The sequence below is a fragment of the Euleptes europaea genome, chromosome 2, assembly GCF_029931775.1.
Source record: "Euleptes europaea isolate rEulEur1 chromosome 2, rEulEur1.hap1, whole genome shotgun sequence".
Classification (NCBI taxonomy): Eukaryota; Metazoa; Chordata; class Lepidosauria; order Squamata; family Sphaerodactylidae; genus Euleptes; species Euleptes europaea.
In genome coordinates this window covers 91,728,462-91,754,950 of record NC_079313.1, presented here as the reverse complement: position 1 = coordinate 91,754,950, position 26,489 = coordinate 91,728,462, and the positions used below count along the sequence as shown (strand labels likewise).

The 26,489-nt window shown below is 40.4% G+C and overlaps 1 protein-coding gene across 4 annotated transcripts in view; it reads right to left on the bottom strand.

Moving 5' to 3' along the window:
• SRGAP2 (SLIT-ROBO Rho GTPase activating protein 2) overlaps nt 1-26,489 on the bottom strand; it is a 218,188-nt gene that overhangs the window by 22,743 nt on the left and 168,956 nt on the right. For 2 of the 4 annotated variants that reach the window (XM_056844376.1, XM_056844378.1), the window contains exons 10-15: nt 18,087-18,171; nt 14,661-14,688; nt 10,833-10,860; nt 7,166-7,226; nt 3,626-3,703; nt 1,610-1,744 (exon numbers count right to left, since the gene is read on the bottom strand). In XM_056844376.1, the coding sequence (XP_056700354.1) occupies nt 1,610-1,744; nt 3,626-3,703; nt 7,166-7,226; nt 10,833-10,860; nt 14,661-14,688; nt 18,087-18,171 (415 nt within the window). The remainder of the gene's footprint in view (nt 1-1,609; nt 1,745-3,625; nt 3,704-7,165; nt 7,227-10,832; nt 10,861-14,660; nt 14,689-18,086; nt 18,172-26,489) is intronic. The other 2 variants (XM_056844377.1, XM_056844379.1) reach the window with 1 other exon arrangement.

The following is a 26,489-nucleotide window of genomic DNA, read 5'->3' as shown; positions in this document are numbered from 1 at the left end:
TACACTTGGACAATAGATCCATTGTTTGCTCTCTGGATGAGTCAGCCCTAAGGCACTCAATTGTAAGCGAAACATCACAAGAACAATTTTTTTAAGTGCCCTTGAAATGATAAAGTTAACAGGATTGAAACCTTTCATGTTCTGTTTTGAACTAGTATCCGTGTTAGTCTGTTGCAACAAATTTTATTCCAGCATAAATTTCGGTAGTTTTAAAGATGCCACTGGATTGCTGACCTGCACCCCTGTCCATTTTCTGTACAGAGACACTATAGGGAAACCATCTCAGGGTTATGAAAAGTACTTGCCAAAAACCCCACAGTGTTTTGTATATGTATGTGTGTTAAGTGCCGTCAAGTCGTTTCCGACTCATGGTGACCCTATGGGGGTTACCGCACTTTGCATTCCCAGTGATGTATTAAGAGTTTGAAAATGTTGTAAAAAACATTGTTTTAAAAGGGTTTTTGGATACCATGGCTTATAAATGGTTGGAAGACGTCTTCACAGCTAAAGGGGCCAAACAAAGTGTGAACAGTATTTTTTATAACATTTTCAAACTCTGAATACATCGCTAGGAATACAAGTGCGGTAACAGCCTAAGTTTTGTATATAGAACTTACTATTACTACCACCACCACCAAGATTAATACAGCTGCCTGTGAGTCAGGGCCAACGTCAGGCACCAGACACGCGGAGAGGAACCCCTTTCTTGCTCTCATCTCGCATTTAATGTCATAATCTCAGCAGCAAATTCTAGTGAGGAGACCTTGCACAATTCTAGTATCGCTTCCTTTTCTTGAGATACTGTCAAAGGATTAAGGAATGTTCCGAGAAGCCAGCAGCTTGGCCTTTAAAAGACAGTTTAAGCCCTACAAATGCTTGGAGTGAAGAGGGGAGATTTTGTGGTGATGTAGCGGATGGATAATGAACACGTTTCCAGGAGTACATTAAAAAACCCTGTACTGTGCAAGATGTTATCGTTAACTGTATTTTGTGTGTGTGTGGGAGAGCAAATGAATAGGGAGAAAGAAAAAAGTCGACCACTACAAAGATGGAAAAGTCTTCTAATATGTTACAGAAAATAATTTTTCCCAAAGCATTTTAAATGCTCTTCTTCAGAAGATATCTGCTTCTCAGCTCCACTGTTCATTAAAAACTAATCTTGTTAGTGCTCCCCTCAAGCTATTTCTCATTTTCGCAATTCTCGCTTGCCTCTTTATGCATGGAACTCTCTCCCTTTTGAGATTCTGCTGGCCTCATCTTTGTCCTGATTTAAGAAATTATTAGTCACCCACGCCCTCCCTTGCATTTTTGTCTTGGTCTTCTCTGTGATGAAAACAATCAAAATATAAAATGTGTACATTAATTATATTGTGTACTTTCTGCTTCCTTTTAGCCTCAATCAGCAAGCACAACTCCCCCTCCCTGCTTTAAGTTTCATTTCTGTTTGGTCTCAGGTTCTTTAGGCTGTAAGTCATAATTAAGATTTGTTTTGCACTTTTACATTTGCCACTCATTTTTGTTAACTGGAAACTGCAGCCCTCTATAAATGGACTACATTTCTTTGCAGACGTTACTGAAAACTGATTCAGTTCACCCTTGTGCTACTTACTGACACAGGCAATCAGGTCATGGAAGATTTCCTTGGGGAAGAGAGGATGCTCCAGCCCTCGAAAATAGAGTTTCAGAACTCCTGCTATTGAATCCATGTCATGATCATTTTGGTCTCCTGCCAGTGGATCCTCCCCTGGTTACCACAAAACAAAAGTAATGAAAAAAGAAACAGAAAAATGAGTGAATTCAAAACAAGACAAGCCAGAACAAATTCAGAACATGGCGTGCTTCATTCGAAGAATGAACCTCAGACAACAAGAAGGAAGGGAGTCTAAGTGGCTTGCAATGTATACCGTTACAATCATTTTATCCTCCACCACACCAAACTGAATCCCAGCATAAGGTTAACATAACACAAAGGGTATCATGGACCAAGTGGTAACACTTTTTTCCATCTCCTGTCAATTCTGGGTTATCGAGCTTGTGCTGGAGGCATATATGTGATGGAAGACAACATTTATTTTTATTTATTTATTTAAAACATTTCTATTCCGCCTTTCCATCCAAGTGGGGTCCTTAAGGCAAAGAACATCAAAACATTAAAACATTTAAGACATTGAAACTGAAAAAAAGTCTTCACCCTAATCTCCAGGCTCTCTTCAAAATCTAAATCGCTCCCCTGTGACAGCTGCTAGCCCTGGGGAAGAGGGGAACATATCTCCTGGTTAACATGTACTTTTGCCTCCAGAGGCATTAATCCTAAACCAGGGGTGTCGAGCATAAGGGCCACAGGCCAGATCCGGCCCCTTGAGAGCTCTTACCTGGCCCACAAGCCAGCTGAGGCAGCCACCCTCTCCCGACTCTCAATCTGGGCTTGTGAGGCATGGCCCGGTCTGACCAAGTGTCATTTATGTCATATCTGACCCACATAACAATTTAGTTTGACATCCCTGTCCTAGACATTCTGGTTGCTTTTGCTGTAGACTTCTGTTCCCCCTTTCACTTGCACACTCATCCCCACTCTGCTTTCCTCGCCTTCACTTCCTGCCCGCCTCTACACTGAACTACGGTCTGCTCAGCTTACCTGAACAAGGTACCTGAAAATCATCCACACCAGCTTAACAGCCAGCTTTCTGTCTGCATCTAAATATATTGGTGACTTATGACCAGGCTCCTGGCATACACCCAGAACCTACAGCAGTATCATTTAAGATGCATTCCTGTGAATTTTGATATGGTACTTGGTCTATGTTAGACAAATCTGCAGACAAACAACACATTCTAGACCAGCCGTGCAACTTGACTGGAGAAGGCAGCCTCTCTATGTTAGAATTGGGACAAGAACAGCAGCGACTTAAAAATATCTCTTTTATTGCATCATAATGAATCAAACATGTGATCTGGAAAGGGTCTACTAAGAACCCTGAGGTGCAGAGTGGTAAGCTGCAGTACTGCAGTCAAAACTCTGCTCATTACCTAAGTTCGATCCCAATGGAAGTCGGCTTCAGGTAGCCGGCTCAAGGTCGACTCAGCCTTCCACCCTTCCGAGGTTGGTAAAATGAGTACCCAGCTTGCTGGGGGTAAAGTGTAGACGACTGGGGAAGGCAATAGCAAACCACCCCATAATCACAGTCTGCCTAATAAACATTGTGATATGATGTCACCCCATGGGTCAGTAATGGCCCAGTGCTTGCATGTGGGGACTACCTTTACCTTTAAGATCTACTAACCAAAAAAATGACAAATAAAATGACATAAATGAAACACTATACAAACCCTGCTTGGAAATATCACATGGTTTCCAACAGAGTGGCACCATTCTGAGACACTCTGACAAAGCCACGTGATGCTCATATGGTAAAGTGACAAGAAGCATAAAGCTAACTAATTTTAGATGCTAAAGGTTATCGTGCAATGAAGAAAAAACCCCTCTGCTAGTGGCCATGGTTAGGAAGCAGGAACTACTGCAGACAAAATACTATCTTCATTTATGGGCGGTGTTAAGGACTCTTAACTGAGAAGCAAGAAGGAACATGGCAGGAGGTTGAGTGATACAAAACTCAAATGCTCTTACCTCTCTCAAACGCATTTTTGATATCATTCACCTCAACCTGAGATCCTGACACCCTGAATATCCCTTCATGCTGAAGTCCTACAAAGAAAATAGGAGAAATTCATGACAAGAAAAATAACTAAATCACCTTTCCTATCACTAAAATGTGGTTACCTTGCAGGTTCCACAGCATAGTGATGTCATCATCCTCATCATCAAAATTTATTTTGATACAAGATCAGCTCCAGAAAATTAACAATCATTTTGTATAATTTTAGCCAAGTGACTTTTTCCGTTAATACAAAATTGAAACAAAGCATGCAGTTAATGTTTCCAAAACAGGGTTCCGGCATAAACATTATCTCCAAGTTATAGTAGCAGTAGCAGTAATAATATCCAGCATTCATGTATGTATTTTAGAGAGTTTGAAGTTCTTCATGAGTTTGAAGAAAAGATTCCTTCCTTCTAGAGCGTGAACATATGATTGCAGCACTATATACATATATCAGAAGCCATCCTATAGGGATGTGTGGGTAAATATTCCTTTTTAAAAGAATATGGTGCTACTAAAGGCTTACAGCAGAGCTCTTTAAATCACAATGGTAATAATAATTAATGATTGTAGGCAAGAACACGAATGGATTAGTAAGGATGAAGCTGTTCATCTCCTTTGGGAACAACTTGTTGTTGTTCCAACAACAAGTTGGAAGTCATGCTCAAGAAAAGGATAAAAAGTAGATACTCAATTGGACATGGGATATATTTTTAACATGGGAAATATTTTAAATTCATAGTATTATTGCTTCCTAAAACTATGCTTAAGAGTCTTGTCTGATTTAACAACCTGTCTCTTATTACCCTACACTTTCAGGCCATGCCAACAGTCTACTGAAAAGGAAATAATGCCAAAACATACTCTATCTGAAGTCCCTCTCCAATACCTTAATTACTGGGACAGAAAGGGGATAAGCCTGGCATGGGAAGAAAAGCAAGAGAATTCCCCCTCTTCCCCCCACAAAGCTATGCAAATAGAAATAACTCTGTCAACCCAGTTAAGGAGACCGATTTTCCAGACGAGGGTACATTTTGGGTCATAAAATTAAGATCTATGGTAGCTATTGGGAAAGGGGCCATCTGCCATTCTTCAGCACATATAGATGAAGATGCGTTTGATTTTAACATTTCAGTTAAATCAACAAGGGGTTAAATCAGATCAGCTGAGCCCAACCAACTTTACAGAGTTGTTGTAAGAATAAAAAGGGACAGGGGAAAATATATGCTGTCCTGAGATCCCTAGAGAAGAAGTGGCCTTGAAGAATAAAAAAATAAAATGCTGCATCCAAATGCCTTACCCAGTTAATATTTTCTGGGTATCTCTTCTAGCAAACAGAATAGAGACTCATAGCAGACAAGCAGGTAGGCAGGGAAGTATTGAGAGGAATACTTTCCTAGGATTTTTTAAAAAACGTTTTACTTTTTAATTTGAAATTGTAACACATTTACAACAACAGAGGGTCTTGAAATGAAGGAACAGGACCTACTATACAAAGACATTTTTTTTTGTATTATTGTAAGGATGGAACATAAAATATTACGTTATTTGTCAGCAGGACATTGTATTGTGCCTGACCAGGATGGCCCAGGCTAGCTTCATCTTGTCAGATCTTGGAAGCTAAGCAGGGTTGGCCCCGCTTAGTACTTGGATGAGAGACCACCAAGGAAGTCCAGGGTTGCTACGCAGAGGCAGGCAATGGCAAACCACTTCTGAACATCTCTTGCCTTAAAAATCGTACTGGGTTGTCATGATGGCTATGACTTGATGGCACTTTCCACCACTGTACTGTATTATCATACATTATGATATTTTTAAAATGATGGTCTTATACTATATTTGTTCACTGATTCTACATATGAAATACAGGGGAGCCATTTTTCTAAGAAGTTTGATGTATAATTCAGGTTTTCCATACTTTTTAATTGTGTCAAGATGTGAAGCATAGGCAGAGGAGCAGAATACAATTATGGAAGAACAAGCTAGGCTTTGTAAGGGAAAATGCCTTGCAGATCATACAAAATACAAAACAAAAAGTGGACCACCAGTTGTATGTTGCTTTTTGATTTAGCATTGAAGTATTTGGTTTAATAGATAAAAGACTTTAGTGCTAACTGCTGAATACTATTATTAAAAAGAGGTTACTGATCCCTTACCCTTTAACTCTTACAATCTGTGTGGTTAAACATGAGACATTAATGGATTTGATACAGCCTTTGATACAGCCTCTACAGCAAGGGGCAATACATGTGACGCCATTATCTTTCTGCTTTTATGTAAACATCACCTTCTAAGGATAAACTATAATACCAGTACTTTCCAGTTCTCATATCTGATTAAAAGCTGTCAGTCTTGTTATACACAGATGATATGGCTCTTATTCCTATTATTCAGAAATGAATGAGATGCTTTCTTAAGGATTTGAGGATTTCTGTAAAAATGCATCTGATGCTTAAATGCAATGAATAAAATCATGATTGGTTCTTGTAGATTATCCGGGTTGCGTGACCGTGGTCTTGGTATTTTCTTTCCTGACGTTTCGCCCACAGCTGTGGCAGGCATCTTCAGAGGAGTAACACTGAAGGACAGTGTCTCTGTCCTTCAGTGTCCTTCAGTGTTACTCTGTCCTTCAGTGTCCTTCAATGTTACTCCTCTGAAGATGCCTGCCACAGCTGGGGGCGAAACATCAGGAAATAAAAAAATACCAAGACCATGGTCACACAACCCGGATAACCTACAAGAACCAATGAACTCTGACCGTGAAAGCCTTCGACAATAAAATCATGATGTTTATGAAAAGGTCAAAGGCTCATAAACGGAGAATTAAATAATGTTAACATACAGATGATCTTTTAAAAACTTCAAGTATTTGGGAAATCTTGTTAAATGAGAAAAATTATTGGGTGAGATATCTGGAAAAGACAAGGATCTGTCTGAAGAGCCCTATTAATAGAGCATAATCTAAGCGTACTTGGTACGATGAACTTAAAAACTGGGGAAACCACACTAATCCATGATCTTTAGACTTTGATGGCTCTGCTAAGTTTTAATTATATAGGGTAAATGGCTTCCCCATAGTTTTCAAGTTATAATAAACACCACAATTTAATTTTACATTTTTCACGATGAGCTCAATTAACTAGGAAGGCCCAGCTGAAAGATGGCATTCATTTTAGGATCATTTATGAGGGGACAAAATATATTTCCAGTCCTTGGGGCCACACCCCAGAGAACAATGCCCCCTGGGAATATAGAAGTTAGCCAGACCTGCACAGATGACAGAAAGTGTTCAACTTAGTGATGTCTCTGACTGTATGGAATGTTTACAGGAACTCACATGCCCATGTGATTGAAATCAGACGAGCTCTATTTACATAGTTTGGATCTGGCCTTCCTGAGAGTGTTCTTAGTTCAAGCCCCTGCTTTACTAGGCTTCTACTGACTTCAGTAAGATTCTCTATGGGACAAAAAGGTCATCTCGGTTTAGCTTGTTTTGTCTCCGAACTTACCATGTCTGCTAATGAATCGTATGCAGCTTTCTACTACCAGGGGAATGGCTTGACTGGAATCCTGAATAAAAATGAGGAAAATGTGATACAGTGAACAGTCAAATTATTTCACAGTTTTAAATTGTACAGTTCTGAAAGCCACATTCTTTGTGAGGGTACGAACTGAGGGCTTAGCTAAACCCTGAAGCTGGAATTTTACTCATTCCTTAGAGCAGAAGGGAAGAGTGTTAGTGGAATCATAAGCATTCTATAATCTTGTGGAAATATCAGGGTGACCATTTGCTACAGCATTAGCTAGTCCATCATTGCGGTATCCTGGTTACACTCTTAGTGTGCTGTTTTGGCATGGTTTTGGTAACCTTCCGTTTTTTATATTGATGTTGGGCTTGTAGTATGCAACAACAAAAACATTTCACAAGGGGTTTTCACCATTTACAAAAATAACAACATCAAACTATCCATTACTAAGTGAATTGAACACAGAAATGATCTACTGTGAGCTCTTTTGAAACAAACGTTCTGTAACATTCAACCTTTTAGCTATAAAAGACATCTAAGTATTTCTGGAGTTACTGTGACACAGAAACTTCTACACCTGCAAAACAGCCTCTTAATTTTTGGATTGTTGTTTTAGCTTATGAATTTGTAATGTCTTTACTTAAAATCTTTATCATTAAAACAGAGGCCAAAATAGATAACTGTACTAGCTTCCAGCTGAGGGGAACCTATGAGAAGAGATGAAGCAATCCAGAGAGGACTATGAATGCTGAGAATTTTGCTTTAACTATATCACTAATTTATTGTGTTACATTAAAGTTATCACACACATACTGTGTGCGCACATGCGTGTGTCCACAGTGTACACTCACATGCACAAACAAATTAAGGGGCTCCATTAATTAAGGCTTTGGTTAGCAAGCCTGCTTGAGACAGCAAAAAGCCTGTTGCCCCTACATAGCCAGTTTCATCGGGACGGGGAAGATTTAGTCCTCTCCCCTGCCCAACGGTGTCCCTGAATACAATGCTTTACTTTGTCCCATTTAAGAAAAGAGCTGCTGTTTCTTTCAACAAAGAAAAGTAAAGGCTGAAAATGGTATGACGGAAGCAAAACCTGCCTTCACCTCTGATACCAGCTGGCTCAGCCTCCACTGAAAAGGACACCAACAAAAAGGGTAGAGTTCATCTCTGTGTTCAAAGGGTACACAAACATTGTACCCATTCTAGCCCTTGTACCATGTGGCCTCTGCCACCACCCCACCTGCTGAATTTTCCTAGGTTATGTTTAGATGTGGAGTATGAGAAAACCTTTTGAGATCACACACAAATACACCTCGAAGTAATTTCATGTGGTTCACAGGAAACCACTGAACAAAAGGACAGGCTAGACTTACAAGTGTCTATTTAGAATTTTAAGTTGCAAGTTATTGTACTGGCTGGAAGTGTAAACTATGGGAGATTTGAGAGGCTGCTGTGAATGGGCTTAATGTGTTACCAGACATGCAGCTGTTTAACCCTCTTGGCTTCAGGTCCTTTTCAAAAGCCTAAACAAAGCAACAGTCCCCAGAACTGAAGTGTTTCAGGTATCGGAAGGTTCAATTCTCCAAAGGGGGATATGTAGATGACAGGAAACACGTATTCTCTGTAAGGGCTCTTAGAAAATTAAAAAAACATTTTCTACTTTGTACAGCTTGGAAGGGTGAGGCAGCTATTCAAATCACAGCAAACGTTTGTGCCACTATTTCCCTAGGGTGTGCATTCTGTAAATCAAAATAAATAAAATCAAAGACACTACAAAATCTTTCATTTCACTCCAAAAGGAGGTGGGGGAAGACTTCAGAACCCAAGAGGATAAAAGAAAACATATTTAGAACCACAGAGCAATAAGATTTGCAGGAAAAGCATACTGAGGTTTCACATATCTTATCTGAAACACATCAAGACAGAAAATATTTCATCCTTATTTCTTCAACGGCAAACAAAAATATAATGTGAACTTCCAGCTATATCGTCAATACGGACACATGGAGCTGGTTATCCAGATATAGAACTGACTTCAAAATAGTAATAGCCTACCCACAAGCCAAATTAAATTAAGATATAGATTTCTGTAGACTTGATAGTAATAAAAACAACAAGATCAAGTGGCTAAAATGAAGGTTCAAATCAAAACTGGCCCTGAGAAAAATCTCAGTTCCTCCCTGTCCCATGACAATAGAATCTATCTCCGCTATTGTATCAAAAGTTACAATGCCCTAAGTCACCCACTGGGGACAAAAAAATACCTTGAGTTATTAACACAGCACATGTGCATGCTTGGAAAACCTTATCTAACACAATGGAAAAAGGAATTAAGCAAAGCAACCAATAGCGCTAGAACACACACATTTCAGTAAACGGAGGCAAACTGGAACACATAGGAGTACTGGGATGAACTGCTTATGCAGCTAACATCCAATAGAGGGCAACAGCTTCAAATAGAGATTACATGGGAAACCCCTAACCCATCCTTTTTTCATATTTTCTGTGTGCATGCATGCACACACACACGTTACACACAGAGAATTTGAAGATGGATGTGTTTTAGGGTTTTCCATGCTACCTGGAAGGGGGGTAGGAGAAGAAAACTCATCCCATAATGCGGTGCATTTGAAGGCATTTTTAGGGTGCTACAGGTGATCCTGCCCCAGGCCTTTACCCTGCTCAATGATTCACTCCTTCTCTGCCCCCCTTCTAGGGTTGTATGGTGCTACCTATACACAACAGCTGATGCTCACAGAGCAGCCCTGTTCACTTGCTGTGCCTCCAGCTAGCTGACTGCACTTTCTTAAGTTGCCCTCCTCATTACCACTTTGTCGGGGCACCTATGCAGCTTCTGCCTCTACTCCCCACCAAATCGATCAGTACTGAGTGTCTAATGGAAATCTTTCTCCTCAAATTTTAAAATGATTGCGGGAAAAGGAGCAAGAAAGAAATAGGCAATGGAGACTGTAAATAATTAAATACAGGGCTGAAGTTTGGTGACGATGTTGGGTCAAAGTGAAGTAACCTGCTGTTATTTACTATCGACATGTAACCAATGCCAAAAGCTTTGAAGAAGAATTGGTTTTTATACCCCACTTTTTCTCTACCTTTAAGGAGTCTCAAAGTGGCTTACAATTGCCTTCCCTTCTCCTCCCAGGAATAGACACCTTGTGAGGTAGGTGGGGCTGAGACAGTTCTGAGAGAACTGTGACTAGTCCAAGGTCACCCAGCTGGCTTCATGTGTAGGAGTGGGGAAACCAACCCGGTTCACCAGATTAGAGTCCACTGCTCTTAACCACTACACCATGCTGGCTCTCAGTGCAATGCTGCTGATACAATTTGTGGGGTCAGAAGAGTCTCCAAGTACAAAAGCATTCAGTTGGGTGCATCACATGCTTAGTACATTAGTGTTTTTTTCCCCCTTGACTAGCCCATTATATACAGCTTCTTTTGTGTATGGATCTCCTTTTAAAGCATGAAAGTGCCAGAAGTCATGATTTCACTATGCAGTTCTGACTGGTCCCACAATTTTTCCACCATGAAATTATGTGGGCCAGAAACAGACAAATATAAGCGTTCAACACCATCTGGCCATCCCTCAACCAACCTCAACAAGCCTTTTATGATTGCACAAGGTCTCTATTACCTGCTTCCTTATGGTAGAACTGCGTCTGCTGTTGATCCCAATGTTGACATGAACATCATTGCCGGAGGAGAGAGGAGAAAGCACAGACATATGTCAAGATAGTCAATTACAATCCGACTCATTACCTATACAAATGGCTCTTTCCTGGGGGTGGAGGTGGGAAGGAGCCAGAGACAGAAAACAATTTGACTGATTTACTCCCTAGCACAACTTTTCTTTAGAAACATTAAGTGATCTAAAATAAAAGCACTGTAATTCCCTAACGGGCATAACAGAGCTTACTGCCTAACATAAGGCTATACTTAACCTTTTACTTTCAACTGCACGGAAACCCATTATAAACCCCATCATTTTAACGTCAGTTAGTGATGCTAATTTATAGGCAGCATCACTCTAAAGTAGGTGTATTCTGCCGGGTGATTTAGAGCCACAAGAGGGAGAAGAACGCAAATTGGTTTCTCTCTGTGTGATTAATATAAACTTATTAATGGTTCTTTATTAAAACATGTGCTCAACAAAAGGAAAGCGAACGGCAAATTAAACCACTTTGAAAAAACAGGCACACAATTAAAGTGGCCTCATGATTATTGTTTGCATTCTCTGATATTAGTACATGACCCAAATATGAGTATAAGGAGATAAACCTTTTACATTTTTTGCCAACTCTCTTCTGTTTGTCAGGGCATGGGGTAAGGGGTATCTTTCAGCAGAGGTGGGAAGAAGGAATATTTCTAGCCATTTTTAAAATATCTTGCACTGTCTATACTATGCTTTATTGCTTAATTTCATTTTAAGTCTAAGAAACTGTGCTATCGGATTGTGATGGCTACATAGAACAATCCTAAACAGAGTTATACCCTTCTAAATCCACTGGAGTTCATCCTAACTCTGTTTAGGATTGCATTGACAAATATGGAACATACATGGACTATTGATCTTGTTATAGTGTTTAAAATTGTGGCAGGTCCACCCACCCACCCAATCTAACTACATCCAACACCATAAGTCACTTAGGGATGCAGCTGAGATAGAAAGTACTAACATGCAACATTGGTTCTACGCCTCCAATTTCAAGCAGTAGCAGTTGAGGAGGACAGGCAAAGAGAAAAGGGGTAGAAGATTGATGTTAGCCACCAACAAAAGTAGCTGTACTAAGGACTCCAGAGAAGGCTCTTAAAGCTACAGGCAGTTCAGCTAGTCCCATCAGTCTTGCTTGTTTACGGATTCTGGCAAGTTCTCCCTTTGGATCCCAGCACATAACAACCATTCAGACAAGCTGTGATGGACCAAGAGTCAACACAATTTTCATTACTATCCAAATACAAAAGCCGGTGCATGCCTCTGTATTCCTGGAAAAAAATCACAAATAGCCTGGTGCACATCCATCTGTTTGAGGTATAGATGGATGTGCTCCAGCCTACCTGTGATTCCCCCCCTCACACATTGCTTTCCCAAACTTCTATTGTACTTGCTCCCAAGGCATAGATGGATTAAAGGCTTCACCTGTCAAGGGCAGCCTGACCCAACTGCTTGTGAAGGGGCTTTCGCCCACTGCAATACATGAATGGGTAAGAGGCTTTTTTTCTAAGTGGAGAACACGTAGGGCCAACTTAGGCTGGGCTGATTCACACATCACAAAACCTGTCCTGCATCAGGGATATGCAAGATAATATCACAGAGTCAATTAAGTGACAAATAAATATCAATAAACCTGGGATGAGATAGTAATGCTCTGGAGAGGCAGCTTGCGCCTGATTTTTCCTACACAACTTTCACTCTCAACTCAGCTCCCAGTTGCCATTATTGCTTAGTGTTTATTATATGACAAAAATCTGGCTTTGATGAACCCTCTGTTCAGCTCATCTTGGGTGGGTTTTACAAAGTGTGAAAGGGGCCACCTGTTCTGTGGGAGCACTCCTCTTTACCCAAGTTTGAGGCCTCATATGAGCTCTAAAGTCCTCCGGATTGGTTTCCTTTCTTCAGACACTTCTATTCTACAAAAAGAATGGCAAGAGATACAAGCCATTGAAGAGTCCTTGGATCACATAAGCAAGCTCCTGTGCCAAGCCAGATGGCTGCTGAATTGTGAGCTGGGCAATCGTGCTTAATCTTTGCTTAAGAATCACAATTGCACTGTTACTTTTGTGGAAATCCTCAAAAAATTTAAAAGCAACTAACGGCAAACGGAGAATGTGAGGAGAATCCAAAGCAGTCTCCTGTTGCTGGCAATGCAATGAATTTTAAACGATCAACCTCAATGATACTCTAATATTTAAAGTTGCTTCACAATGAATATTATTTTATTATTACAGATGTCAGAGTCCTAATTATGGCCTGTCAGCTCTGCTTTGCGATGAGGAATGTGAAATTAAGTAATGCCTCCATATCTGGAATAATCGCCCTCTCTTTGTTGGGAAGGCAGACACGCATAGACGCTCTCACAGACGCACACGCCTTGACTGGCTGAAGCCAATACAAAATGGCAATTTGGAGATTTGTAACATTTCACAGAAGGGCCCATCAAAAGTCTTTTTTTATTATTATTTCCATATATGTGGTGACATTTATGATAGCATGATGGATGCTGGGCTCAGTTATAACAAAACGTTTATTCTCTCTGCTGCTGCAATCCAATTCTGTGTCAGACCAGATGAGGTCAATGGGGCAAAGTGGGGAAAAACACCCTATATGACAGTCTCCTCCCTTCCCCCATTAAACAATCAAAGGTATTTGTTTCATGGCTTTTTAGCCTTCAATGCAGGAACAAATTCAGAACAGCACAAAGTCTTGCCTGGCCTGCAGAAATAGAATGTTTCCACCAGAAAAATGAAGAGGCACATTAATACATCTATATATCTAATAGCGAAGTTGGCAAATCTTTGGATACTTAAATCCATTAACTGGAACTGTGAACGGGCAAGACAGATCTTTCTACAAACCTGAAAAGGGCCCCAGGTTTGCAGAAAAATCTGAAATCTTAAAAAAAAAAAAAAAAAAAAAAGAGTTGGGGAGTTTTACAAAGCCACAAATGATAAAAGGAGTGCCTGTACCTTCAAGCAACAGAATCCCTCAGTGGCTGTTGCTAGGCAACCACAGATGCCGGGCTTGGTTCTGCCAGTAAAAGGCAGGAGGGCCCTTTCCAGGCCTATTTTGGCTTTTAAGGGAGGACTCATTGGGGCCCGGCCTGACTAGGGTTGCCAGCTCCAGGTTGAGAAATTCCTGGAGATGTTGTGGTGAGGTCTGAGCAGGGTTTGGGTTCAAATCCCCACTGTGGTACCTGCCCCAAGTTTCAGGAAAGTGGGCAAGGCCTTTGCCAGTGGGGTTTCTAGTTGGCAGCTGGTTCCCACCTAGAAACAACTCCCACCGGAGGACCAGGTAAGCTGTGATCTTCCCTGAAGAGCAGGGCCTAAGCTAAAAGTAAATGTGGTTCTTTTGGTTGATGAATGTGGCTCTCTGTGAGCTGCAGAGTGAGTACCGCTGCCCTAAATTATTCAAAACCCTAATCCTGACTGGTATGCAAACACTATACACCAGCAACACTTCACATTTGCTGTTTTGCAGACTGATAATGCAGTTTGTTTGCTGTTGATTTATGGCTACACTTCGAGTTACAGCTGCATCAAAATGACTTCAAATCTGAGCTGAGATATTTTTGGAGGTGCTGCTGCGTTTTGGGGGAGGGGGAAAGCAAACATCACAATGAGTCCCTGTACTAGGGATAGATTCTGCAAGTATATTAGCTAAGGCCTTGTTTGCAAGAAAAGGACTGTTTTGGTTACTGAAAGACACGGAAACAACAAAGCCTATGTTTCTTGTAGGCGCACCCACCTGGCAAGAGAGCAGTCAGTCCTTTGACCTGTTAAGAGGGGAAAAAAAACATTTTGAAAAAAGGAAAAATTACAACAGGGAGAAAGGTAAAAAATGGCTGCAACTCAAGTTTGGGAGAAGAGGAGGTGAGTGGGAGGAAATGTGAGACTGTGTGTTTTTAGGTGTGACACAGCAGCTGCTTTCCCCCCTGCGCTGCTGCTATTGAGATCAGGACAGCCCATCCTCGCTGGCAAGGCTCCTTTGCGGCTGACCAGGAAATGCACAAAACAGCTTCAAGCTGCCTGTGACCCTTTCTTTAGAAAGCACTGTTTTTGGAAATTGGTTTGCTGTAGATACACTAATTGTTGACTTCCACTGCCAAGGACAGCTACGCCAGTTCTCCCTCTGCCTGCTTCTCTGGGGAACTGGTAGGGAAGAGAGATTATTACTTTATGAAACCACTTAGAGAGATTGAAAACATTCACAGATTTCCTAGCCTATAGGTACAAAGTTCTTGCACTGCATCTATTTCAGGAGGCACTGTTTTAATGACATTCTCTGCGATCATATTTACCAAAAAAAAAAAAAATCATTCCACTAACCTTTCAGCTCGGAAGGAAACGGGCCAAACCGTTATGCCTGATACCAATATAGGCAATATTTAAAAATATCACAGGAGTAAAAAAGACACAAATTATGTGGCACATATCAGAGTTGAGACTGATTTAAAGATGATTTATTCACAGGAATGTTGTTGATTTGCATCAGCTAAGGATTTGGCCTGAGAGTTCAAGATTAAAAACAAAGTGATAGGAATGGGGCTAATTGTTGATCATGGAAAATAAATCATATTTTGAACAGTCACTTTCCCCTTCCCACCATAATCCTCAATTACCCAGAATGGTGCATAATTTATAACAACATTATTCCAAACCAGAATTTTTTTTACCATCTGTCCCATTTCCATCACAGAATATTCATACGTATAAATTACATGGCTGTAGCAACTTCAAAGGGATCTAGCATTACAGTGACAAATGCAGACGGAAGGCAGGGAAATAATTACTTGCAGATAGAGAGACCTGCTGGTACTTTTTATTAACAGGACTTGTCATCTTTAGATTAAAGTAATTTGCAAGAGGAGTAAAATGTCACTTTACTGGTGCAGATAGGGGGAGGAAGGAGCACAACACAATATCGAGTTTCTCCAGAGTTCAACAACTGGTCATATTTTGCACTTTGCCATGCAAATGCCTCACAATGGAAAAAGTGCCAAAACTGCGACAGGATTGCAATCACACATTCCACAGTCCAATACCATTTATAAATTAGCATTCACAGTCTCTTTGGATGAGAGGGAAACCGATTTTTCCAACTTCCCTTGTCCTCAGAGATGACTACATCTATGGCACTTTGTAAATAGCTCCATCTCATGGTTTGACATGTACCGGGGCCTTTGTAACCCAATCCTAACCCAATCCTTGGAGATTCAAGCATCACAAAGCAGGCAAAGGCAAAAGAGCCTTCTGCCTTTAGAAAGCCAGACAAGAAATATATTCAGCTCCCCTCTTGCTCTCCCAGCAGGGAGCTGGTTTAAGGGGCAGGCAGGTTAAGAGGAGCCATGCTCTGGAATGCAAAAGTCATCTATGACCCACAAATGTGATTCGTCACAGGGGCAAGCTTGATCATTCTTGGAGGAGACAAAAGTACTCCCAGGAAACAGTCTTCCTGGCTTTTTAACTTTTAGGATTGCTGAATAACTTCTTTTGTCAGAAAACCTGAAAAGTGTCAAACTGCCTCCTCTCATTTTCAATGGATTGGAATCTAATTAAAATAAATAATAGAATTGGCTCCTTCCAACATATTTGTGGACCCAATCTGTAATGTCCTTTCTCAGTCATTCACATTAACATTCACACATGTGCAAAGTACTTTGCAGAAAGAAAAATGTAATTTCCCCATAATCAATATACCAGTGCAAAACTCTACAAAAAGAAAAGCAGCTAAGCTGGGGCTAGAAGGCTATATATGGTTCATAGCAGATTTCACAACAAAGGAAATTATAATTGTAGCAGTTTTGTAAATTCTAGAGAACTACCTGCTGCAAAGTTACATCAACACAGACAGTTACCTTGCAGGTAGGAGCTGGTCTCTGCAGACATATCATTATGCATAATCCTGAACCACGACATAGAGTATGGATCAAACAATCCATAGAATGGGGCCAGGAACAGATGGAGGATTTCCAGCCCCCCCACCCCAAAGACTGAAGGAAGCCCAACGTTTGCAGAAAGATGAAATGGAGGGAAAAAAGGGAAAGTGGGGAGATAAAAACCTCCAAAGCATAAAATTAATGCTTGCTTCTTTAAGAAAAGTATGCCACTAAGATTTCACAAGACTACGTTGTGAGATCTTGGTGGCCATTTTGGAGGGGTTGCTAGGTCATTCATTCTCAACTAACATTGCTAAGTCTTCCAAGCCTTGGTCAGTGTCAACATGAGGGGGGTGGGGGTGGGAGGAAAAAGACTAAATGTAAAAGTTAGGATGGAGATGGAGAAAAAATGGATATCCGAAAACAGTTGAGAGGAACATAAACATGGGAAGAGGAGAGACAAAGGCCAGGAGGAGAAACAGAACAGGTAGGTGAATGGGAAAGAAGGAAAAAGGAGGGATTGATAGGGAGAGAGAAAGCTAAAGATAAATGGAAGACAGAAAAGGTAGATGAAGGAAGAAGAACTGCCAGGGAAGGAAAGAAGAAAAGCAAGGAGAGGGAATGGGGAAATTAGATTCCCTCTGTGAGACTTATGGGTCCCCCACTTGTGAACATGTAACTCTATTCTGTCAAGGCATTTTTCAAGTAATGAAGCCTTCCTTTGCCAGATGGGGTTTTCACAAGCACTCAGATGCATTTTCTGCTAGCCAACTTTGGTCAACATTATTTATTAACTGATATAAATTCCAGCTCCAATTGCTGGAGATCTACTCAGCCCACGGAAGTGCAAAAAAGGCTCAGTACTCCAGATTTATCTTCCAGTTTTACCTTGTAAACAGCTTGTTCTCATGAACTGCTCGATAGTCTACATGGAAATGAAAAGCAAGCTACTCTGATGGTTAAAAACCCTCCCTAAATGATAGAATGTTTGCATGCCAGGAGAAATCAATTACAAGGATTACCCCAAATTGGTTCTCTGAAAGTACGGGGGGGGACAGAGGGATAAATGGCCATATGCTTCATTTAAACAAATAGATGATGCACATTATTGGCTCATTAAGCACTTCCCTTTCACCATTACTTAAGCAGCCCTGTAGGGATGGAATAATAAATTCATAAAACATGACCGTGTCCACTTAGCATTGATAATCCAGAATGGACATGCTCAGTCAGCTGCCTAATTCAGTAATTACAAAGGATGGGCTGACACAATGACAAGTGATTCCCAGACTTACTTTCTCCCAGAGTCTTCTGAAGAAGGTCATGTTTGGCTTGAAGCTTGGTGATGAGGTTTCTCCCTTCCAAATACTCCTTCAACTTCTGTAGGAGTAAAAAGAAATCAAGAATCACAACATATTTATTGACAGATCAAGGGCAACACATTGCCAAGATAACCTTGATTGTTGCCATGCTCCACCTAAAACCACCTACACAACAAGGAACCTGGGAATAAAACAAACCGCCCCATTTCTTATGGAATTAGGACATATAAAATGGAGACTTGTAGGACAGAAAAACTATACATAGGATACTCTGTGTGAAGCAGCTACCACAACTCAGATGTCACATATATTGAATAAACACAATATCCACCACCACTTATAATCTTAGTAACTGACAAGGATGATAACTCTGATCTCAGCGAATGAATATATATTTTTTATCTGCTGGTCTTGGATCGTATTAAAGATTATTATTATTCTCAGCGAATGAATTCATACCCTTAATCTCAACTTCTCCGTCTTGTGAACTCTAAATCGGAAAAAAACAGCAAATTTTGAGGGGGATGTAGCCAAATTATATTGCAAAATCTCCATTTCTAAGGGATTAGATAAGTTTGCATCCATGTAGATCATTAATGACGCAAGCTGCTTTGAGTCCTTATTGGGGAGAAAAGTAGGGAATCAAAGAAGTAAATAAAATAAAATAAAATAAAATAAATTAGTGAGAATATTTTGGAGGAAAAACGTTTCATCAGCTGCTGATACAGTTAAATATGACGTACAGAGGTTTCTGCTGTTTTATTTTAGCAAGCTATTTTTAGTTTCTATAAATGCCAATGTAGACCCCCACAAAAACAACAACACAATACACAATGATAATTAAAGACATCTGTCTTATATACCCAGACAGAATAACCAAATTTGCTTAAAGGCTTTCCAGAATAAGACTGTCTGTACATTTCTCTGGAAGACCTGTAATGATGACACCATGGCCTCGGACCCTCATATTTGCTGGACCTCCTCTCTTGCTATATTCTGTCACAACAGCTTCATGCATGTAAGCTAAGCCTTCTGAAAGCACCGTCCTGCAGATGGGTAAGATTAACAACAGCCTATACATGTGCATTCTCTGTTGTGCCCCCACCTTGTGGAATGACCTGCCAGAGGTGGTCAGGGAGGCTCCCAACACTTCTGTAATTCCTCAAACAATATAAAACAGAATTGGTTCTTGTAGGTTATCCGGGCTGTGGTCTTGGTATTTTCTTTCCTGACGTTTCGCCAGCAGCTGTGGCTAGGCATCTTCAGAGGAGTAACACTGAAGGACAGTGTCTCTCAGTGTCAAGTGTGTAGGAAGAGTAATATATAGTCAGAAAGGGGGGGTTGAGCTGAATCATTGTCCTGCAGAAAGTATCAAAGGTAATGTGCTAATCATTGTCCTGTAAGTATCAAGATAATGTGCTAATGAGGGTGCGGTATGTTAATATGGAACCATTGTATCCTGAAGTGATCTGTTAATGTGTGAAATCCAAAGCTAATCTGCATGACTATTGTGGACTGTAGTCTTTGTTAGTCTCGAGGTTTTCAGGACAGGAAGCCAAGCCTTAAAACCTCCTGAAAACCTCCAGACTAACAAAGACTACAGTCCCAATAGCCATGCAGATTAGCTTTGGATTTCACACATTAACAGATCACTTCAGGATACAATGGTTCCATATTAACATACCACACCCTCATTAGCACATTATCTTGATACTTACAGGACAATGATTCAGCTCAACCCCCCCTTTCTGACTATATATTACTTTTCCTACACACTTGACACTGAGAGACACTGTCCTTCAGTGTTAATCCTCTGAAGATGCCTGCCACAGCTGCTGGTGAAACGTCAGGAAAGAAAATACCAAGACCACGGTCACACAGCCCGGATAACCTATAACTACCAATGAACTCTGACCGTGAAAGCCTTCGACAATATTTTAAAACAGAATTGTTCAGGAGGGCATTTTATAAAAGGTCTTTATTATACACCACAGTGTATATCTGCTTGCTGCTTGTATTATCCTGCTCTCATTGTACTGTTTTCTATTTATGTAATACCATTTCCTGCACAGTTTAACGTATCATGTCTAATTCTCTTTGCTAGGTTCAGATTTCTGTAATCCTGGTCCTATTATATTGCTGATGTCTCATTTTACTGAATTCATTGACTAAAACTGAGTAACTTTATTTGAGTCTCAGTGAGAAAGGCGGACTGTAAATACAATACAGCTTAGGAGTGGCAGCAAAGAAGGCCTTCCTTTGGGTTCCTGCAAGCTGAACCTATGAAAGCAAAGATTTTTGTAGGAAGGTCCCCACCCCAACAATCTCAGACCCAGTCATGGAAAGCTTTAAAGGGCAATAACAGTTCTTTACAATGGAACCAGAAACAAACTAAGAGCTAATGTAGCTGATACAACTCTGGTCTTATACGGTCACTAGGGCACAGTATTAGCAGAATCTTTTCATTCAGTTACTGGCTGCTGCATCTAGTATCAGCTGAAGTTTCTGGACCATTTTCAAAAGCAGTTACATGATTAGCACATTACCGTGATATAATCTGGTTCTTACCAAGGCACGTGAGATAGTGGCCAGGTCAGCTTTCTTTAGGAATGGCCAGTAAAAATCATTCCTAATTGCCTCTGCTACCTATTTATCTGGGGACAATGAGAAGTCCAGGAGCACCCCCAAACTGCATGCCTGATCTTTCAGTTGGTATAACACCTCATCCAGAACCGTTTACACACAGATTCCCAAATCAGCTTCTACTCCCAATCCACAGCTCATTTGTCTTGTCTGGATTCAGTTAGTTCGCCCTCAGCCACTCCTTTATCAGCTGTAAACACTGGTTCAGAAATTCCACCATTTCCCAGGAATTAGATGAAAAGGAGAGATAGAAATGATTATCATTAACATTCTAAAGACTCCAGGGCTCCAGATGATCTTTCCGTTTCATGGAAATGGAGGACAAGAAGAAACTTTGTGACACCCCATAACTCAAAAGCCAAGGGTCACAACAGAAATTCTGCAGCCTATCCTCCAGGAAGGACTAAAGCCAGCACAAAGCAATGTCTTCTAGGTCCATCCTGGCAGGTGTCCCAGAAGAACACAATGGTTGATGGTATTAAATGCTACCAAGACATCCACAAGAACCAACAGGGAATCACTTCCTCTGCTGATTAATTGGTGTCAGGGTGACCACGGCAGTTTCTGTGACATGCCCAGGAGAGCATCCAGGTTGAAATGGATCCAGATAATGTCTTCCAGAAATACTTGGAACTGCAACTTTAACATAAACTATACTGCGTCTGAAAGTGATTTAAATGTGATGCATCCAATGATTTTTTTAAAAGTACTCTTACCTCTTTCAAAGCCAGAGGTACTGAACCTTCTATCAATAAGGTGTTAATGACCTATTATCTATTCATTGAGGTAGCTCTCCTCTGGCAGATTTTACTAGCCAGGATAGACATGGATCAAATAAAAAAGTAGTAGACCTCATTTCTCCAAGTATTCTGTCTACATTCCCAGGCAGCAGAACTGATAAAAATCCACTCCTTGCAACGTCTCCGGAGCCTGGCGAAGCAGCGGGGGTGGGGTGGATTTCTGTTGGAGGCAGGTGAGAAAGGGGAGGGAAGAGGCGAGGGAAGGGGGAAGTGGCGGAGGGCCAAAGTAGCTCGAATACTGCTGAAAAAATCCACCTTTTTCCATACCAGTATAAAAAAAACAGAAAATACCGAAAAGGTACTTTGGTTTTTTTTTTGGGGGGGGGGTATACCAATATGCACACCCCTAATTGTGGCATTAAGATTGGGAGGGGGGATATGAACCAAAATGAAGATAAGTAGGCAACAGTGACCACACAATATTCATATACTTGGCTTTCCCCCAAGTATTCTGGGACCCAAGGTGGGAATGCCTCTGGAAACTAAAGCCATTCTATTTCTCCATGTGACCTTGCACTAAGAAACGTCTGCCTCCTAACATGTAAGTTCCATTTAGCCACTGTGGTCAATGCCCACTGATCTTCATTAATTTGTCTAATCCTTTTAAAACCCCACCTAAACTAGTGGTCATGGGCTCATCTTGTGTTTCCCAGAGCCAAGATAGTGATAGATCCACTTTTCTTGTGCAGTTCTGAACCGAATGTCTGGCATTCCTGGGCAGCTGAGTGACTGTACTGTATCCCTCATTCCAGACACAAACAGAAATGCCTTTCTATCATGTGATAAATGAGCAATCTGTTTTTAACAGAGCTGAAAGGCTGCTACTGTGTGCTCCCTGTCTCTCATCCTTAACCTCTTGAGCTCCACTTATGGTATCTGCCTCAATTCTTTGAGATAAACAATAGAAAATAAAATACAGAGTTTGTTTGTATGCAGTCATACTGTTTCTCTAAATCTAAACCACTGCAAAGACATGTGTACAAGCATTATTGAATTCAGTGGGTTTTCCCAGCACAAAAAGATTCATCTACAGTACTAATTATTGACGTCACCATATTAGGTATTTGCATATTGCTGCAACATTTCCAATGGCATGAAATAGGTGTTAGTCAGTGTCTGACCGAGATAATGTTTCCTGCATGCTGAGTACTTATTTTTATAAGGTTGAACACAACATGATGATGCCAGTCATGTTCAAGTAAAACCTCACATTTCTCAGAAAAAAATTAATGGATGCCATACTTTTAAAAAACCGAATACGCAAAAGACTGCAAGCGATATCACACAATAACTTCTGCCAAAGCGTTGTCCTCATTATATCCTATCTAGACTGACACAAAACATTTTATCATAGTTCTGGACATCAGAGAGGAAAACTGCTTTTGTGTAACTGGCCTTTTTCAAATGGTCTTCTGTTCAGTTATTCAAATCTACAAAACCATAAAGATGCTTTATACTGGATAAAATCATTGGTCCATTGTGGCTAGCACTGTCTAATAAGACTGGCAGAGGTTCTCCAGGGTCTTACCTAGAGGTCTTTGTCTTTCACATCGCATACTACCTGATCATTTTAACTGATGATGCCAGGGACTGAACCTGGGATCTTTTACATGCCAAGCAGAAACTCTCTCTCTTTATGTTTCATGCATATGCCCAGCTAACTTCATGCAACATTTTAGAGCTCTAGCCAATGTGCCAGTGCTTATACCTTTGAGACATTTTTGCTGCTTGCACATGTATTCCACAAGTACCTTTCTAGGCAACCATTTTGCAACTGATAGTAAAGGCATTGTAAGAAAAGTGCAAGACATCCACATAAAGGACATCAGTTATTGGCAACCACCTGTTGTTTTTCTTCAAGACCCCTATATCTGTGAGCAGTTAGCAAATATACTTTAAAGGTGCTAGTATCCTCAGGAAAACTGGATGTGAAGAACTGCTCCACTGGGAGTTGCTTACGGAGATGTCCAGAACGTGTTTCACAAATGTGAAAGCTGCAGACCACATGGCAGCTTCACAAAGGTCTGTTCCTAACACAATTCATGGGAGAACGCAGAGGAAGTAGCCAAGCTCTCACAGCAGATGGCATAGACCCTTCACACACCCAAAATATGTGCGGCATGCTCCCTGTCATCCTGAGGATTAAAGAAAAATACAGGAAGGGCAACATCCTGGATGAGTTGAAAGCTGAAAAGGCTGTCAATTAAGATTTGTTTCACAAGTCCTTCATCACTTTATGAAGCGTAGGAAGCACGGATAACATGACTGAACTATCTTAAAATTGGGCCGTTGATGGATGCTCTGGATTTTGAGACTACTGAGTAATCTTTTTGATGCGTTGTACATGCTGGAGATCAGCAAGAACATCTACTGATAACTGAAGATTCTTCAGCACAGCTTCCACCAATATATACTAATCCTGGTGTTCACTCCATGGTCAGCTGGGTGAATGAACCATCAAGAATTTTGCCACTTCTTGCACTACTATGACTCTGTGCCACAAAGTGGCCACCTGAAACCCATTACCTCTCACCCTCAACCTCCACAGGATATGGCAATAATACTGACCTAAAATTAAAAGGTGACTGAAAGGATTACTGTGCTAGCGCATGAGGAGAATTTAAACATTCTGAAGTTCTTCATTCTACACAGAAAGCCATCTGCATGTAAGAGAAGAGCTGAGGAACAATTTCACTTATGCACTAAGGAAAAACCAACATTGTAAAAAAAATTCTGCCCAAGTCCAAGCTTGCTTACCAATCAGGCTCCATGTAGCTATGCATACCCTTTCTCTTTAAATTGTTTTTTTTTTCCAAACTGCACTGCTGCAACAGCTATTCCTTCCAATGGGCATTCTATGTTGTTAATTGACACGTAACCAAATTCTTATTAAACATTTTTCTAGCAGCGACCCCATGTTCACAGCTGTACTTTCACACTGCGGAACTGATTGAGGGAAAGTGCAGCTCTGAGCTTACAAGCTATAAATGTCAGGCAAGCTCACTCCCTTCTTTGTCAGCCTTCTTGGAATTTCAAGATTTACACTCTTTTAGGACTTCTAGTTATTTTTTTTTAGTGAACAAAAATAGTGGCTTGCTACGTCAAGGGATGGCTCCGATGTTCTATGTTATGCTTTTACTCTTATGCTGTGTTTACTATGTTTTTAATATGGTTATCATGTTTTATTTTGCCACATGATACATACCTGATTTTATATTTGTAGCCATTGTTCTGGAATTTGATTATAATGCTCACAGACAGCTTTCAGTCATAGCTTTACAGATTTAAGTATTATGTTACACTGTTGTTTTCATAGAAATAGTTATGTTAGCTACTTTACTGTCACCTGCCTTAGGTGCTCTTTTTGGAATAGGAGGGGAGGTTAACCAAGCTGCTAAATGAAGAAACAGCTGTACAGAACCCAAGTTTTAAATGAGAAAGAAGTTGTACTGCTTACCTGGCACAAAAGTTAAGGTGGAAGCCTTAACACACATCATCTATTTTTTTCTAGACCACGTACCTTAACTCCTCTTTTAAGCTAAAAAGTTATTTTGGTTTTAAAATATCTCTGTTTTTTTAAAAGGAAACTTTACTGAACGTTATTAGCCTTGTGCTACCTTTCTACAGAAGTGCAACAGCAGAGCAATACTCTTGGTCAACATAAAAGCTTTCTACGATAATAGCTCCCTCAAAATTAACCCTTTGTTTGCTTAAAAACATATTTATAATGCAGGTTTTTCGTGCACAAAATAGATCAATTTTGAAGTGTGTAAAATGTGTGTTGTGCATTCGTACGATAGCATTGTGCAAGAAAAAGAAAAAAATCCTTAAAAGACAGACAAATATAAAAATAAATTATTCCTCTCAACAAACTTTGTACAACACACAATGCTCAGAATACACCAAAAAGAACCACGTTTAAAAATAAATTCATCCTCTAAACAAGCTTTTGCTTTTATCCTTCTCTGCCTTGACCCCTCTCCCCAGATTATGGGCTCTGCTATTACAGATGCTTCTTCTGTTTCAATTGGCCACTGCTGTTTATGATAGGCATTTTGTGGTGAAGGCTTACTTGCACTCATAACTCATTCTTACTTCAACGAATCCTTTAAATGGGAACTACGAAACGTCACCTTCATTAACACAGATTTTCACCAGTCGTTATAGCAAGATCTGGGAATACTTGTGAACGTAAACCAGACATGACAGAGTTCGAAGGTTTGCTTCGAGAGAGACGCCTCCCATCATCTGCAAACTTCTGAACTTTGAAAATAATTTTGTGTGTGTGTGTGTGGGGGACCTTCTGTAGCGCAGCCATTTCACACCAGCTTTTTCAAAAAATTGCTTGATCACACAGATTGCCATGTTGCTTCCCTGTGCCAAATTTCAGACTGCTGCATGAATTGGCTTGCTTTTATATGTGATAGAATTTTCAGTCCATATGAAGATAGAAAGCAGAAAAAGTAATGTGCCTTAACTATTCAGTAACGCCTGTGTCTGTGTTTAAAAAAACCCTAACACCCAAGTTTTGTTCTTAAGCAGAAGAGCTAAAACTAATAGCAACTAAGAAAACCCCCAGTGAATAGACTGAATAAGGGTGAATTTATTCCCACTGCTAAACTATTAAGCTATGCAATTCTTCAGAACAGATGTGACAAAAGTGTTTTTACTTATAATAAAGCTGTTCATTGCTAAGTGCACAATTTATGTGGCATGTGGGAAGTGCACAAGAATAAAAAAACCATTTAAATCTGACATTATAAACAAAAAAAAAGCAATACGAAGGAGATTAAATTTTCTGTGGTGACAAAGCACTTCAGTTCCTGCCTTGTGGCTTATGTTGTTTCTCAGTGAAATTGCATTACTGTACTTCAGAGCAATAGCCCTTTGCTTCGTAGCAAATTAATGCTGAATATGAGCAGATGCTATATGA